This window comes from Coccinella septempunctata, chromosome 7 (assembly GCF_907165205.1).
Source record: "Coccinella septempunctata chromosome 7, icCocSept1.1, whole genome shotgun sequence".
Classification (NCBI taxonomy): domain Eukaryota; kingdom Metazoa; phylum Arthropoda; class Insecta; order Coleoptera; family Coccinellidae; genus Coccinella; species Coccinella septempunctata.
In genome coordinates, this window is record NC_058195.1 from 305066 (window position 1) to 322410 (window position 17345).

A 17345-nucleotide genomic window follows, 5' to 3' on the forward strand; every position below is an offset into this window, starting at 1 on the left:
ACAATATTTTCTATGCAACTTTGTAACTAACCCAAAACAATCGAATTTGTTTACTATTTAATTATTTAATTTAATTCATGTTATACTATTCATACCACAAGAATATCCAATAATTCAGAATTATTTATGACCTGTAACTAGTTAAGCTTCAAAAGTGACTTCCATAAGCAAATCTCAAGTAACGTACACCAGGTATTTATCTTTTACATAATCTGCTTCTTGAAACGAAGCTCTCAAATAATGAGGGTTCATATTGTTCCAAATATAAATATATTTTAAATTTTCAGCATGGGTGGTTGCCGGTGTTCTTACAAATCATGCAGAAATACCACCAAAACGACGCAGAACATCCACTTCTTCCACTATCCAGTAAAACAGAAGGAAAGATGTAAAGCCTGGATTAATAGAGCTGGAAAACCAAAATTCTTCGATTTGGATGAATACCAGCTAAGAAACAAAGTGATTTGTGAGGTACATTTCGAGGATAGCTGTTTTCTAAATTCCGAAAGAAAGAGATTATTACCCCAGGCTATTCCCACATTAGACGGGGAGTTTCAATATGAAGAACCAAATTCTGTGGCTGTATATACAAATGTTGGTAAAGAAAGGATTAAAAAATGTCCAAAGTCTCCTAAAATGGGTGATATACAAGTATTGCCTGCTAACGAGGATGGAACAGTGTTTGTGTTAGATACATTCCCTTCGTATAAAGTAAACAAAGAAGTGAAGTCTTATATTTTAAATGAAGATGCCTTGTTTCCCATTGAAAAGAAGCATGAGAGTATTCCTAGAATAAAGGAAGAACCAGAATATCAAGAGCACGATCAGGGAGAATACATATTAAGTGATAATAATTATTTTCCCAATATCCAACACAGCACCCCATTAAAAAAATTACCTTCATCGAGTTCGAAACAAGCGAGGCCGGATTATGAAATCTTAAATTCTGATTCCTCACCTCAAATGCCCTCGCCTGCTAAAACAATGACGAAAGAGGCCTTAGAATCAATCATATGCAATACTGTGGAATCGAAATACCTTCACAAATTGGAACAGCACACCAAAGATTTGAATCAGATTAAAAAAGCGTTGAAATTATCTAGTAATAAAAGAAATCAATTGAATAAAACTTCTGTGCTTCGATATCTGAAACTTAGATTGCCTCCAAGTCTCAATACCCTCATCAATTTGAGTTTGAATGAAGAGTATGAGCTGAACGAGGACGATGAGAATTTTTTCAAGAATTTGCACGACTCTTCTTCTAAAACTTATCAGTTTTTATCGGAAGATTGCGGGTGGAGAATGCCCATAATCGAGATACACGAGGGAGATGCCGAATCCATGGACGAATGCTAGATAAAATCTAATTCTGCTGTGTTTTAAAATATTAATTGTAAGATTTTGTGTTTTGAACAAAGTTTTGTAAACTTGAATGATATAAGTAAAATTTGATCACGAAAATTTCGTTTATAACAGTAAATAAATATCTATAGATCAAATTCATTGAATTTAATTGTGAATTGGTCTGTTGAATTTTTAAATAAAGATTTTTAGTCAAACGAAAGAAATATTTAAACATTGCGTACTTCTGCGAGTGCTATCACAATTGAATTTTTAAGAGGAAGGAGGTATACTTCAACGACAGTTTAATATCCCAATAGGAGCTTTAGTTTATTGTTCATATTCATTTCAGTGGGTTTTGGGCTTGAAACAAGTATTCTGAGTGAATATCGAATATATTTTAATAAATTATAAAATAGCATTTCAAGTTTATAAATAATACAAAATGGAAATGTAACAATTCAACTCATAAAAGTTACATATAAATGATCCAAAAACAGTCTGGAATGTGAAAAATACTTAGAAAAATAATACTAATTATCAAATCCTAAAAACATTACTTCTCAAAAAATGAACCCCTCAACGCAAAGTTTCCAAATTGAGAAAGTAAGCATAATATATAATTATTTTTCAGTAATTAAGCTAGTCTAATTGTTTCTCCGTATAATACAAAATCTTCAAACCATTTTGTCATTTTTATGGTTTCCTTTTAACATCAGTCATTTTTTTTTTGTTAATTTTTTCCACCAAATTATAAACAATAACGCAAAGAACTGAATACCAATTCATTTCTTCAATACAATGAGTCCATAAGGGTAGCACTGTACCATTTCAGAAAAAGATATGTTTTGTAATTTAGACATATAATTTGAAAAAATCAACATTCTTATATCAAACAATATTCCTCAAAGAAAAATAAATTTTTTCCACTTTTCCACTAAAATTGAAAATCCCTCTTTGGAATACAATATCAAACAGTTAATTAATCTCGTCCTGAAGAGTCTACATGTGACAAATATTCGAAGAGGATTTTTCAATGATAACTCTGTAAATGGGACCCAAAATTTTTCTTTCCTTAGGAAATATCGTTTGAGTTTTTGGAAAAAATAATTTCACAATAATCTTCTATTTTTCAATATAATCTCTCTTTTATAGAACTTGTGTATATTTTTAGAGCGTTAAGTAGATTTTCGCAATTCTTATCACCTAAACTGGTTTTTTTTAAATTATAGTTTTCAGTGAATATCTAATTTTCAACAGCATTGTGTATGAATATATTTTTAACAAGCTTCGTTGATAATCAAAAAACTGTTTTTTAAATTACATTAGGATAGCTTATAGCTCAACTCAGTGGGGTTGTGGTATCATTAATTTACTGCACATATTCGTTTAACATCGGTATGGAAGACTTTTTCCAATTCGTGCATTCTATTTCCAGCGAAAACGTGGAAGTTATCTGTCATTTAGTCATGCAGTATCAGAAAAACTCTACCAGAACCAAAATGCCCCAGAAACTACCTTTTATTCAGTTTTTTTAGTAAATTGATACTACTTTGCCATAATAAGATCCAAAATATTCATACCTTTCTCCTTGAAAATTATCCAAAATTCCATACAATATTTTTTTCTTCAAGGGGGCTATCGAGCTTACCCAACTCCTACGAATTCCCAAGATATTCAACGCAACGAAAATTCACATCACTTCTCTCTTACCCAGCCATTAAGTCTTAGGAATATTTTTCTCTGATGAAGCATTCTGCGAGATATTACTGAATAAAAGTATAAACATTTTTCAGGTTTTTATTATCACAACTCAACAATTTAGAAATAAAATAAATCCTCTGTATAAAAACTCCGAAAATTAAACTGAATGGGTCAAAAATTATTGGATAAGTTCGGTGAAACTTATCGATTTTACTTACTTCGCAGAAAGGCTTCATTTCCATCCCAATTAACATAAGAAAACTAGCTGGAATAATCACAGATAACGTCATTTTCCTTCGCGATAATCACAGAAGATTGGAATTTACATATCCCGAAGCACAGAAATAGGGTAAACAAACAGTGCGATCTTAATCACAGAATCATACAAAACCACTGAATTTCACGAAACCATAGCATATAACACCGACAAATGCACAAAAGTGACAAGAGTAACCAAAAATTGTTGTCGTTTTAGCTGCTCCTGAAATATAATTTAAAATGTTCCTTCCTCCCACCATTTACACCCCACACCCCCTTCTTCAGCACGGAAACACTAATTCAAAGGTAAGCAAAATATGTTCTGCAACAGAGACTTCGAAGTGGGGCGTACATTATCCATTTCCAAGTATTTCCCCCCGAGGTGGAGCAGATCGGGTGGAGGCGGAGGAGGCGGCGGAGGCAACGTTGGGCGATTAGCCGGATGTAGTGCACACATTATGTCATGTCACACGCAGTCCTCCAACGACATGAGCAGTGGATTAACGTACTCGAAGCCCTCGAACTCTGACTGGTCAATTTTCTCAATCACACGTCTGGAAAATGCGAAAAAAATTGAGTTAATGGAACACTTATATTATCGATAGGGACTTACGGATCGTCTGGGGTTAGATGTACAGGCTCATCGGTGAATTCGGGTGGGAAATTAGCTAAATCTCTATCAGAGTCCAGTCTTGGTTTGTAAGGGGGAGGCACATGTTTTTGTTCCAGCTAAAAACAAAACATCAAAAGTTGGTTTAACTCAATCTGTCGAATTTGAGGTTACGCACCATATCCCAGTCGATACTCTTGAAGAATTGATGGCTAGTGATCTCGGAGAAGGAGTCGGGTGAGTGACAACCAAGACGATCGGCGGGATTCTTATTCAAGAACCCTTTCAGCACGTTGGCGGCCTTGACACTGAGCGACCTGGGTATTCTTATGGTCTTTTCCAGTATCACTTGGAACAGATAGTCCTCGGTATTCTGATCGGGGTTCTCCGAAGCGCCCGCTATGTCGAAGGGCGATCTACCGGCCAACATCTCGTACAGTAAAACACCTGAATAAAAAACCTCATGATACAAGAACCAAGCGATAACACCAGAGTACTTCACCTAAGGCCCACCAATCAACGGAAAAGCCGTAGTCCTCTCCTCGCAATATTTCGGGAGCTATATAGTTCGGAGTACCACAGAAGGTACTGGTGGTGTCGCCGGGCCTTATGCCTTCCTTGCACATTCCGTAATCAGTCAACTTGATATGACCCTCGTGATCCAGTAGGACGTTGTCCAGTTTCAGGTCTCTGTAGATGATGCCCTTGCAATGCAGGAAGTTGAGGGCCAGAGAGATCTCGGCGGCGTAGAATCTACGAGGTTAGGTTAGGTTAGGCGTCGGCGGTCTTACACCACAGTGGCGACAATAGATTTCGACCGTTAATGACGGATATTTGTTTAAGTTTTTGTTTGAAAGTTAACTCCTGTTAAAAAACTGTCCGTGAGTGTCATTCATTTGATGACCGTCTCACGCTGATGAGGTCAAGGAAGACCGAAACAGTTTACGATTATTTATCACGAAAAGATCTTTCTTAAATGAGAAATAAAATGGAAACAGGTAAGTTTCAGTAGAAATACTAATAGTTGCATGTTTTAAATTGAAAAATTCATGTTTTCAAGACACTACCTATGGTAACCTCCAAGGTACCAACAGAAGGCACACTGGAGCAACCAGATATACTAGTTGCTGAGTCTTCTAGTGCCACTGTGGTGACTGTAGGTCTTACCTGGCGTGTTCCTCCGGTAGCCTGCGCTGTCTCTGCATGTGGAACATGAGGTCGCCGCCTCTCACGAACTCGATGACGAAAAATAGGCGGCTCGGCGTCTGGAAACAAGAATGGAGCCCGACCAGGAAGGGGTGGTTGGAGGCGGTCTCGAAGACGTGCTTCTCCGTCTGCACCCAGTCGATGTCCTCGTCGTCGGTCACCAAGGCCTTCTTGATCACCTTCATGGCGTAGATGCGTTTCGTCTTCTTCAGCTCGACCATCAGCACCTTGGCGTAGGATCCCCTACCGATAACGCGGATCAGTTCGAAATCGTTCAGGGAATATTGTCTGGTAGAACCGATGTCGAGGTCTTCCTTGGGGTCCTCCACCGGCACTGATTCTCCTGAAATCGAAACAATTCAATCATCACCATCACCATGGCCATCATTAATTCACTAACCGGATAGGTCGGCCTGTGGCGCTTCCGGGAACTCTCTGAGGTGATCCTGCAGACCGGATTCGTTGACGTGGGGAGACGCGACCAATCCAACCTGTCCACCAGCGGACTCGGCTCCATTCTGTTCCTCCCTGAGTACTGGCTCGACGTGCTCGTTGGCGCAGGGTAGCTGCACCAACTTGTGGCATTTCTTGTGCACCAGCAATTTGCACTGGATGCACTTGAAGCCCTGCCGACCAAGGCCCCAGATACGATCATGGCAGAAAGCGCAGAAGGCCCGCTAAACATCGAACGTTCATGACTGATTTCTCGAAAAACGTTTCGGTACAGGGCGCCGCGGAGCCGATCGACGAGATTGGGCGGTGGTAGGTGCGGAAGGGCCCTTTGCGTTCCCTAGGGTCTGTAGTTTTTGATAGGCACCTTGATTTGGACCGGAATGAATCTGGTCTTTGCCAAAACATCGTTTGATTTGGAAAAACTCGCTGAAGAACATGATCTGCTCGAATTTCATCAAGTGTTTTGAGAGAGATGATCTTCTGGTCTTACTGAGAGGGGACGTGTGGTGGCTAGTGGCCAGAAGCGACTACATTAGTGTATCGCCGCCAACTAAACGATATCCTCTTTGAACTTTGAATAATTTCGCATTGATTCGAATAAAATAACCGTTTTTCTTCAACTTTAACCATTTATTTCATTATAGCCCATTAAACCTCGTCATTCGGCTCTGTCGCACCCTGTATATACATAGTGAAACAACGAAAAAAGCCAATAGAAGCGAACGTACTCTACGTTTCATTCATTTTATTCCAACACAAAAAGTCTCGTGTACCAAACGATGCGTCAAAGGCGGCTTAGGAAGATGATGAAAAGTAACGAGGATATAATTTTAAAAATGGTCTTGAGGACTACGAGTAAAAATTAACAATTAAATATCAAAAAACAACCCACTACTGCTCATACATACATAGTATGAATTACGTAAGTAGAGAAGACAGAAAAGAAGAACAAAGAATGAAACGTTTCTTGAAAACTCTTCGCACTTACTTTTAACTTTTCGTAATAATCAACGAGCGTTTCCTTGAAAAAATTCATTGTTCAAAACGTATCCTGCTTTGTCGACAAAAAAAAATGGAAAGTTTGAGCTACAATCAGGAAATCAGTACTGAATTTCAATTTCAAATTTAATTATAATACATTTTAAAAATTGTTTGAAACCGTAATAATACTTATAGGTAAAACTTCGCGCCAAAGTTAGTCCTTGTTTTTTATTTTTTTATTTACATCCCATCGTTAATTGTTATGATGAAGAAATAGAAAAAGTACTCACTCTATTGAATCTTTTTGCTTGGAAAATATGACCGTTCACGCGGTATAGCTTCCTCCATCTTCTTGCTCCTCTTCTATAAATGCTCCCTAAGAGAATACATTTTTTTACTGACGTAAAAATAAACACATTTTTTCAACAATTCACTAATTTAACCTACAACTAGTAAGATTCATTGAAAAAAAAAATGCATAAATCGTTGAGGTTAAGTAAGAACTACTAAAAAATATAATCGAAATAAGAAACGATCGATACACTTTCTGCTGAAGGACATGCAACGCGACATATTTACCGAATTTTTCGTGATGATTGTGGGCGCAGAATAGGATGCATTTCAACAACTTCATCACAGTCATCTCAACGTAAAAAAAAATTTGGCAAGCGGCAGGACGAAACCCTTAGCCCATAACGGGGCTATCAGTTTGAGGAGACTTCCCTCAGTAGAGCACACAATTTTCAAGTAAACAGTAATTCACGAAAAGTAAATATGTAATATGAGCCACGGTCGTGAGATACTGGCGGACTAAAACAATCGACAAATGTTTCACACGCGATCGCAACAGATGCATATGTCCGTCAGCCTTCGCAGAAGTTTCGCAATTTTCGCTTAAAAAATTCGAAGAAGTTAGATGAAGCGGGAAATTTTGTGGGTTCAACAAAATTGTCTTAATATACCGAGTGTAACTGAACGGTAGAATTTTAAAAATAGAGTGGGTCTTTAATATATTTTTTAAGCCGTCCCTGAAGAGCAATTTCAAATTTCAGATATAAAATTGAGGAGACTTTCTAGAGAGCAAGAAGGCAATAAAAAAATATTTGGGTGGTTGACAAGATTGTAACAATAGTGTTCAAAGATTTGTCCCATATGTCTTAAATTTTTCTCTTCTCAGGTATAGAGAAATAGGACTTTTTTATTTTTATAACGCCAGTATGGTAAATAAACTTGTTCAAGTCATTGAGAGTTTCTATTATTTTTTTTTTTTGTTTCTAATAAGGGTGGCTGGTCAGTTATCCAGCTACTGTCCATGGGAAAATCTTCTAGCTACCCTCATCCACATATAATATGCAGACCAACAACTAACCTACATTTCACTATTTACATTCTAAAGCACTACTTACTGTCCTCTCCCTGACACGGCATCCCAGGCTGTGGCGGCACATTTGGAAAAACTGCAACAAAACAACTGAGTAAGCCAACATTGGACGTCATAACGTAGGATTTTTTTTTGTCGTTGCTAGTACCAGCACTGCGTTATGTGATTCACGTTTTTCCGATGTCGCAGAGGGAGACCTAAGGTTGCCAATAATAATAACATAATCTTATCTAGAGCAGCTACGATTATGAAACGCTGTTTGTTCTATTTATCGGCAGGTACAACATCCCTTTCGGCGATTTGTTTACGTCAGATAATTCGGAAATTGCCGAATATAATGGGATATTCTTTTGCGACTTTCTCCTAGCAGAATTTTGCCTGTTGGCTCCAAAGAATCTTCAAAATTAAGAACGCGGCATTATTCTGCGACATCTCTATGTACGCGATCATAGACGTATTTCCAAATTTCTATGGTGGCGACCGTGTAGGGTATCTGACTTTGACAGATCCGTCATTTAGCCTTAGTGGGAACGCCCACCAAAGTAGCGTAGCATTGACATGGCACATACATGACAACGGCGATGCATAATTTTCAGATATGAACTAAGAATGACATATTTCAAGCAACTGACACTTCACTCAGTTGTGCGATATCTAAAAATTTTGCATCTCCCTTGTCATGTATGTGCCATGTCAATGCTACGCTACTTTGAGTTGGTTAAGTTCACGTTTTTGCGACTTAGAGTGGTCCTTATCAATTTCTCTGAGAAAATTTCCTTCAGGCAATAATTTTATCGACTCATACAATTCAAAAGCGATCACAGATGTCGTAGATGGTTTGTCTACCCCTCAGCCTTCCGTATAAATAAACACCAACGACCGTACAAAAATCGCCTTTTACCCAAACGTACCGCGAAACCCCCCCGTGAAATAAAATTCGCACGTAGGCGCTGCGCACGCGTCGCATCAAATATTGCGCGTCTCGACCCCGGTCTGATTTCGTAACAATCTCATTAAAAATTAAATATTGCTATATCGGACGGGGAAACGACGTTCATTAAACGCCTGATTGAACCCGACAGCGTCGGAGGCGGCTGGGGGGCCGTTACGGACGTCTAGAGACGGGGGCGGAACGACACCGTTTCGCGAAGGTTGTCGAGATAAGGAGAACGTAACAGGAACCTGCGAAATTGATGTAGCTCGGAATTGTTCCTATCGGATATAGGGGTTATTTTTGGACGTGTTTCGTCGATTGGGGTGTACGCGGTAGCATCTCCTCGCGATAGCAGAATTACATCGTAAATTCCCATCAGAATGCAGGAAGAGATGATTTAAAAATCTTGATGAAATTAATTTAATGAATATAGAGGTCAAACACACTACTCTCTGCTCTATAATCTCATATTTGCAATTCTGTGAGCCGTTTAACAAAGTGAATGTAACTATAACTTGACTACCTTAAGGTAGTCCTATGCCCAAAATGTAACAAGAGTACAAAGTCATGTTAACAAAGTAAATGTAACTATGACTTGACTACCTTAAGGTAGTCCTATGCCTAAACTATGACTCTGTTACATTTACTTTGTTAACTTTGGGCATAGGATTACCTTAAGGTAGTCAAGTCATAGTTACATTTACCTTGTCAACATGACTTTGTAGTCATGTTACATAGGACTACCTTAAGATAGTCAAGTCATAGTTACATTTACTTTGTTAACATGACTTTGTACTCTTGTTACATTTTGGGCATAGGACTACCTAGTAAATGTAACTATGACTTGACTACCTTAAGATAGTCCTATGCCCAACTATGACTCTGTTACATTTACTTTGTCAACTTTGGGCATAGGATTACCTTAAGATAGTCAAGTCATAGTTACATTTACTTTGTTAACATGACTTTGTACTCTTGTTACATTTTGGGCATAGGACTACCTAGTAAATGTAACTATGACTTGACTACCTTAAGGTAGTCCTATGCCCAACTATGACTCTGTTACATTTACTTTGTCAACTTTGGGCATAGGATTACCTTAAGGTAGTCAAGTCATAGTTACATTTTGGGCATAGGACTACCTTAAGGTAGTCAAGTCATAGTTACATTTACTAACATGACTACAAAGTCATATTAACAAAGTAAATGTAACTATGACTTGACTACCTTAAGGTAGTCCTATGCCTATGACTCTTCAAGGTAGTTAAGGATTAGAGGAGTCATAGTTACTTTTTTTAACTTGACGAATTTTTAACTGACCCCATATTTTTCGGGATTTTTCGAAGGATAACTTTCGACAGACGTACGTATCTCCCAGATAAATAATCGTAGGTCTAAATGCAATACATATTCTAAAAGAACAACTCTTCTTGTGACAAATATCGAACATTCATAGTCGCTTTTCTTTTTTGGCAGAAATCGAAAAGATTGAATTGATGAGATTTTTGACCAACAATGACTTATTCACAATTTCACGTGTTTCGTTATCATAGTAACATCTTCAGGTGGATGAAGGAATTACCTTCATTTTCATAGCATTTTCGAAACATTGTTCACATAGCAAATTCGAATTTACTTGAATACCTGAGCTTACGAATAATAATGATCAATTTCGGTCAATTCTTACGAGTTTAATACGCCATATTGACAGAAAAGCCTTCGATAACTACGTCATCTAAAACGGACAAGAAAAAATCCAGTTCAACGTACCTTCCGCAGCGTAGACCACGTAAGAAGGATGCGGAGAATGTGAATACAAAAATACGGGGGTGGGACACAAAGAACACAGCTTCATGTTCGGAGACAGATACACTGACGTTTCACTTACGCCACATCCTGCACATCCCTTTTCATCGGACCTTCGATCGAGCGAGAGTAATAGGAAAAAATCGCGACTTCGAACCGTTGGTTGTCGATCAAGACACGGTCCTAGCGACAGCGTTGTTCGTCTATTAATAAGCCGCGGTCTGGTGTAATCTTGTACATACGTTCAATTGAAATTGAACGCAATCAATGGCAGTATATGGGACGTGTTACGGGTCAAACGCGAGATAGTTCAGATGGCGAACGCCCGTTTAATTAGATACAGGGCGAACTGATATCGGTCGCGGAATACTTTATTAGCTAGCGCGTGCCGAAAATTTTGTACTTTCCTATTTACTCCTTTGGTTAAGCCTCTTCAACAGAGACGCATTGTGAAATGGATATAGATATTGAAAATGAGATTTTAATTCCATTAGAGAACGTGCCGAGTTATGCGGTACTGATGAGCTGCTTCCCTTGGCCTCTCCTTGGCCTTGGTTCTCTACACCTTCCTCGTTATAACCACACCCCACACGTCCAATACTTGCCAATCTGCAGTTAAATTTCCAGGTAAATTGATCACCAGAAGGGGAGACATGAGTTGGCTTTCAAGCAGTCCCGATTTAAAACCCATGTACCCTTTCTCACGATGGAGTTATCGCGGTTGTGATGCGTGAGAATGACGTGATCTATCTTGGTACATTAGGGATAATTTTATCGAGACACCTTTTACACTAGTCACATAACATTGACCGTACCGAGTACGTTGCCCAGCTGTCCGTAGATCAGGCACCATGTTTCGCTGTAGTTTCTGAAAATCGTCAAATCGCACCACTCTTTCAGTTTACTCAAATCCATATCGACACTGACGGGACGTACATTGTGATAAAAAAATATTTAGCCTGTGATCAGCGCAATCTGCTACGTACTGTAACGTCCGATAAAACGCGAATCGATGATAAGGATCGTCAGATGTGGGTTAGATAAGGGGCGATGTTATATTAACGGTGTGGGCGCGAGATGAGATTTAGAACTGAGCATCTGAGCAAACAAGACCCTGTACTGAGCCCATCTAACGCCGTTGTGAAAGCGTTAATTCGTTGAGCTAACGAAGAGCAATGCAGGATTGTGTAAACATGAACAAACTAGGCAACAAATATTTTGTCACGTTTGGGATAACCTCTCTAAACATAGACCTAGTTTAGTTAATCAGCCTTCCAAGTTATAATCTGGTGTGAAAACTTGAGAGAGTGACTACTAGAAATCTGTGATGAAGTCAATTTTCACTCCATCTAAATAACAAGGACAATTCCTACACCGAAATCTTCGTATATTGCACTAGGAACCGAAATATCTTACATTTATTTGATGATTCTTTCCCATATTTTCTTGTATACAAAGTTGTCTTAACTTTTTCCATTTTTCCTTCTCACAATTTATTTTTATCTCTTTCTAAACCAATTAAATGGCAGTACAGTTTGTATCTGTGCAATGAGGTGATGTGTGTCCCCAGAAAAGTCAAAAGTTACCCTGCAGGGTGACTAAGACAGTCTTTTTTATCGAGTTTTTCCGATGTTTTGGATTCTTGAAAAGTAGAACTGTGGTCCAGAAGGTTCGAAATAAGATACTTCTGCCCTTTTGGTTTCTCAGTGCACCCCTAGAGTGATATTTTTCACTTTCTCTAGACAGTTTACCTAACTTTCAAAGTATTCTAGTCATTTTCATATTGTGTTAGATTTAAGATTGCCAGTTTACAGTGCCGATGGTAGCAGTGAGGTTCCAGAAGGACTCTGAGGCCCATTATATTTTTTTTCTTCTCATTTCCTGTAACCTTCTGTCGGTTTCCGATAGGTTAGGTTCTAAATCAAGTTAGCCGACCACAGAAGTGTGACAGCTCTGTCAACTTCAATAACCCCCAACAACGAAATCTATGGCCGCATTTGACAGGTAGCCATGTTGGAGACACAGAGACTTGAAGAGAAACAGAGAGGACGCACTGCGGATTGACTAAGGTACCAACAGGTGCTATCGATCCACGCCGAGAAGTGAACCTACTTGTCGGCAGCTATTCAACTGCTGCCTATTTGAAACGTTTTTCCAATTTGACATGCCAACATCTGTGAATTCTTCGTATAGTATTGTAAAAAATGTCCATCATAAGGAGGCAGAATTTCTCGAGTAAACGTCTAAGGATTAACTCGCATCAAGTGATGCTCATCTGGCAGATGCGCCACGTAACAGACGTAACAGAAAAAAAAGAAGCAAAATTCCACACATCTAACACGATTTACCTGTGGCGTATCCAGGCTCCGAGCTGGAATCGTCGTCTGAGAACGATAGTTGCGGCTGGTGGTACTCCACGTACTTGGTGCCGTGGTGTATGTGGAAGTGGTGCGGCACGGCGTACTCGACGGCCGTGTGCCTTGAACCCAACCTTGTCAGAGTGTTGCCTGCAGACAGGGTGCCACCCGTGGGTCCCACGCACGTCACGTGCCGACTACCGTGGGCCGCGCACACGTGCGCCACGTTCTGCGCGTGCGCGACCATCTGCCCGGAAGCCGACAGGTCCAAGGACGGCCTCCTGGAGAACACCGCGGACGGGAGATCGTCAAAGTCCTGCACGGCGGTCATGTTGGGATTGTGGGGCGCCGTGGCGGCGGCGTGATGGTGGTGGGACGCCGAGGCATGGGGGTTGTCGATGTAGGTCTTGGGAGCAGCGACGGCGGCCGCGGCAGCCGTCTGGTGTACGCTGGAGTGCGAATGGTGAGAGTCTAGTCTGCTGGAACCGGAGGATGAGGCGGCGGCGTTGGAAGTGCCGTTCTGGTTCCGACGCGGGCTCCTACCTCGATCTGAGACTGTGGTGGCGCTCCAGTAGCCCCACGCCATGATTCAGTAGTTTCTAGGGGGTTTGGTTGAGTCAGTTGGGATTGGAGGTCATAGCAACTCGGAGGCTGTTAGGGGGGCGGTTCTTATCTGAAATCGTCTTGGTGTAGAGTATCAGTTTTAATGGTTAAAGTTGGGTAACCGCAGAATGCATGCTCTACTAAACTAATACAGTGACTTTATACATCAATATAAAAATATATTAAGTCACTGTAGGTTTTATCGCACAGGTGACGTTTGAGAAGAAAGGTGGACTTGGAAGCACTTAAGAGTAGGTTCACTGCAACTGACGATGTTCAAATGACGAACTTGATATCGCTGGTGGTCCTTTAAGATAACCTCGAAGTATTGCTGGCTTTCTATGAGAATCAAATGAAGTACAAGAGGATTCGTACAAAATGCAAAGAAAAACTTTCACTTAGGTACAAGGTTCGAAGAAAAATTGGGTTCCAGACGCCGATAAAACACCTGTAAAGGCTTAGAAGGAAGGGACTTGAGCACTTTAAAAGCTTTGGTGATATTAAAGGACGTCATCTAGTATATTTGGTGGATGAGAAACTGATTCGAATTCAGCATTCCTACCTGACCATTGTTCATCTTCTTTTCAAGTAGATGGTAGAGCTTTACATCAAACGAAGATGACGAAAATTTGGTGGCTATTGATGGGCAATACTTTTATTGTGAAAAATAAATCCTTCTTTCAATGATAAACAGCGAAGACTCAATTGCACCCTTAACTTTCAAAGAGCTCTCAAGCCTCTCCAAGGTCTAATTTTACAAGAGGTAGCATTCAGTGAGCTGGACCTCCTACCTAACTAAAATTAACGAAACTGAGGTAGATATACCACAAATGGGGTCAGCCTTAGACGGGATTAGGGGAAGGAAAATATTGCCATTTGAAGTCGATTCGGCACGTCCGATAAGATCGCAGCTTGCGTGCAAGCCCCCTTTTCTATTTCTTTCGCGTGTCGCGACCAAGAAATAGCGTTTTGTTCTTTGAATTAACCGGAAACCAATGAAAAAATTATATTCAGCGATGGGAAGAGGTTGGGAGATCAGTGCGAATAGAACCCAAAAAAAGGTCCATATGTTGCGTTCATTCTGCGTGTTACCCAGTACCAAATCCACCATAACAAACCTCACACAGTCCAGAAACGGCACGGAATCGATCTCGTCGAAGGGGCATACACAAAAACACTATAACCTTCTTCGCCGAAACGCCGAGTCTATTTAAGGATTTCCCTGGGGTTTTCCGCCGTCCGGAAAATTCCGGAAAATGGACCACCGTCTCGTTTTTCCCTTTTTCGATTATAAACCGTGAACGTCGATTCTTTCGCGGAAAATTTCGGAAATCGCGGCGAAACTGGGGCGGGCGGTGGTGGAAACTGAGTTTTCCTTCGGGTTTTCAGGTGGAGGCGGGCCACAGACGGCAATGCGACGTTGACGCGTCTACTGACGTCACCGGGACCGGGGCCCCCACGTCCGTCAAGGACGACCCAGTTGGAACGTGTTCAAGTTTGCGCGAATTTCCGGGTCTGGTCGTTTTTTTTTTTTTGGAAGAGTCGGACATGTAGGATGACCTAGATTGTTTTAAGGGGTTGCATTGCACTGCGACCATAAGGTCTATTGTGCCTCCCCTCAGAGCTATTTTAGTCAAGATCGCCCTCCATTTTCATAGTACTTGTGAACTGCACTGTCTGGGATGTCTTCAAGGAGGCTACCTCTTCGAGTAAGGGGTTAACATTGCACTGCGACCTTTAGATCTCCCGTCAGAGCTGTTCTCGTCTAAACATAAACAACGATTTGAAATTACTGAAACTCCAGCTTCAAGTTTTCAAAAAATACAGCCTCGTTCGGCTAGATTCATGTGGAAAAACCCATGATGTGTGTTTGCGAGTTGGGAGACAATTTTTTCATCACTACACTTGTATTGTTTTCACAATATCTTCTTCAGGAGAGTTATGTATGAAATTATTCAGTTTCTCCAGTCAGATTATGGATTTTTCATCAAGTATCTACCGCATCATGTTAAAAAATTATCAAAAATCGCCGAAAATCGTTAATGAACGATCGAGTAGCAAAATCCTCGAATTCGGGAAAAATTTCCCCATTTCCCAAGCCCTCTTATTTCTCGATAGAGATGACAACGCCGTAAACCTCCCTCTGGCGCGTGTGCGGGTAGAATCGATAACGGCAACCCCGACATTTTGAAGAAAAACGTCGCGACGCTAACGACGCGCCTGTCGCAGACATCCTCTTTATCGGCGTATGAGAAATAACGCGAAAGATTAAATTCTTCTAAAATTAAATTCGAAAAACGAATGAGCAGAAAAAAAAAAAAGATACATAATAAAAAGCTCAACAGCAATAAGACATACTATATAGTAAATTATAATTAAAAAAATAGGCTATAGTATTTTCAGGGCTGATGTTTTGTTTCCAAATCAAGTTAGCTTGTCATAACCAAATGATTCTTAGTTACGAGAGAAAATCATCAAAGCAAGGAACATCAACCCTCAATATTCCATATCCAGTCTACTCCTCGATTTTGAACACTCGTATTCCAAGTGAAAACTCAAACCAAAAAGAAAATTTCCTTTCAATCATTCCGTTAATTCGAAGCATCATTAGTTGCTTGCTTCAGTTATGTTAAGTCACAAATGAACAAAAAACCGTAGGCTTTAATCGAACTAACAGACTCTTATGAGCCAATGTTGATGTTCACAAACACTAATATTCAAAACCAATTTGCTCTTAATGAATTGAAAATAAATCGAATCTCACAAGTCATATTCTTCACTCACCGTGCATGGTCAATTCAACATCCCTGTTTACTTCGTACAACCTGATGGCCTCGTTCAGTTCCAGTTGCTTGGAAATCGTACAAGGGTCACCCTCTTCATCAACCCACTTGATGGTGAAGATCTGGTCAGGGGAAAAGCGACAGATTTCTCTCACTTCCCTATGCAGCTTCTCCAGTGTTATGTCTTCGTCCAGATAGGTGATGAGAACTTCACCGTTGTAAGCTATTTTAGCGCGGATTTCTTGGACATTATTCTGTATCAGTTGAGGAGGCATTTCGTGCTTCTAGACCTTTGGCAGAATTTTGGATTCAAGAAGAGTATCAACAGGTGTTTGTCAACATAGGGTTAGACACTTTAAGTTATATTCCACAGTTACTGCAGGAATTAGGTTTCTAGTATAATGTTCAGTACGAATTTCTTTTCTAGAACTATACTTACTCAATGACTTACAAAGCACAAAGCTTTTATTGTTTACTATGTGTGAGCTCTATTGTATCCTATGCTTAATTTGGATCGGAAAATAGCGGCTTTGCAGTTCGTTCGAGAATACTTCGATACCCAGTTAAGTGAAGAATCCTCACAATAACAGTTAGAACTGAGAAGAAACAAGCGGATGAAAAAAAAAATAGCAAACAAGTTGTCAGTTCATTGCGTTTCTGTGGTTGTGGCACCAACCGGAGGAATATGTTAACTGAGAAAAAGTTAGAAAGCTGCAAACTTACTACTAAGTATTGAACACTGTGGAAGACTTACCGCAAATTAAAAAAACAAAATTATAGACTTGAAAGTGATTTTTTACGTGTTTACGAGGGGGAGTCAAATTCTTTGATAACTTTTATAACCTTTAAATGTAGACAACAATTCATAGAAAAGGTTGGATGAAGAGACAGCAATAGCATCGATGATTCATAACAGGTTGCTTAATCC

The 17345-nt window shown here is 39.9% G+C and overlaps 2 protein-coding genes across 3 annotated transcripts; one reads left to right on the forward strand and one right to left on the reverse strand.

Annotated features, from left to right (window-relative positions):
* Nucleotides 1-1458, forward strand: LOC123316638. The gene is made up of 2 exons (XM_044902820.1): nucleotides 1-192; nucleotides 288-1458. The coding sequence occupies exon 2, from the start codon at nucleotides 289-291 to the stop codon at nucleotides 1354-1356; it is 1068 nt and encodes a 355-aa protein (XP_044758755.1). The 5' UTR covers nucleotides 1-192; nucleotide 288; the 3' UTR covers nucleotides 1357-1458.
* Nucleotides 1459-3127: 1669 nt separating this feature from the next.
* On the reverse strand, nucleotides 3128-17315 carry LOC123316263 (atypical protein kinase C). Of its 2 annotated transcripts, XM_044902237.1 has the most exons (11): nucleotides 17172-17315; nucleotides 16857-17013; nucleotides 16419-16707; nucleotides 7960-8010; nucleotides 6844-6929; nucleotides 5520-5796; nucleotides 5081-5462; nucleotides 4416-4666; nucleotides 4092-4360; nucleotides 3917-4032; nucleotides 3128-3857 (listed from the first exon to the last, which is right to left on the reverse strand). In XM_044902237.1, exons 3-11 carry the CDS (start codon nucleotides 16690-16692, stop codon nucleotides 3770-3772), a joined length of 1794 nt encoding a protein of 597 aa, XP_044758172.1. In that variant the 5' UTR covers nucleotides 16693-16707; nucleotides 16857-17013; nucleotides 17172-17315; the 3' UTR covers nucleotides 3128-3769. The 2 variants fall into 2 exon arrangements, with proteins under 2 accessions (XP_044758172.1, XP_044758171.1); XM_044902236.1 differs by lacking the exons at nucleotides 16419-16707; nucleotides 16857-17013; nucleotides 17172-17315 and adding an exon at nucleotides 13023-13632.
* Nucleotides 17316-17345: the final 30 nt, after the last annotated feature.

Excerpts from the sequence above, each read along its gene's own strand:
- LOC123316263 (XM_044902236.1), bottom strand. The coding sequence starts at position 13,617 with ATGGCGTGGGGCTACTGGAGCGCCACCACAGTCTCAGATCGAGGTAGG. Across the intron at positions 6,930-7,959 it reads GCCGTGTCAGGGAGAGGACA|GGAGCATTTATAGAAGAGGA; the intron begins GTAAGTAGTGCT and ends GTATTCTCTTAG. Across the intron at positions 4,361-4,415 it reads CGTTGATTGGTGGGCCTTAG|GTGTTTTACTGTACGAGATG; the intron begins GTGAAGTACTCT and ends TTTTTTATTCAG.
- LOC123316638 (XM_044902820.1), top strand. The coding sequence starts at position 289 with ATGGGTGGTTGCCGGTGTTCTTACAAATCATGCAGAAATACCACCAAA.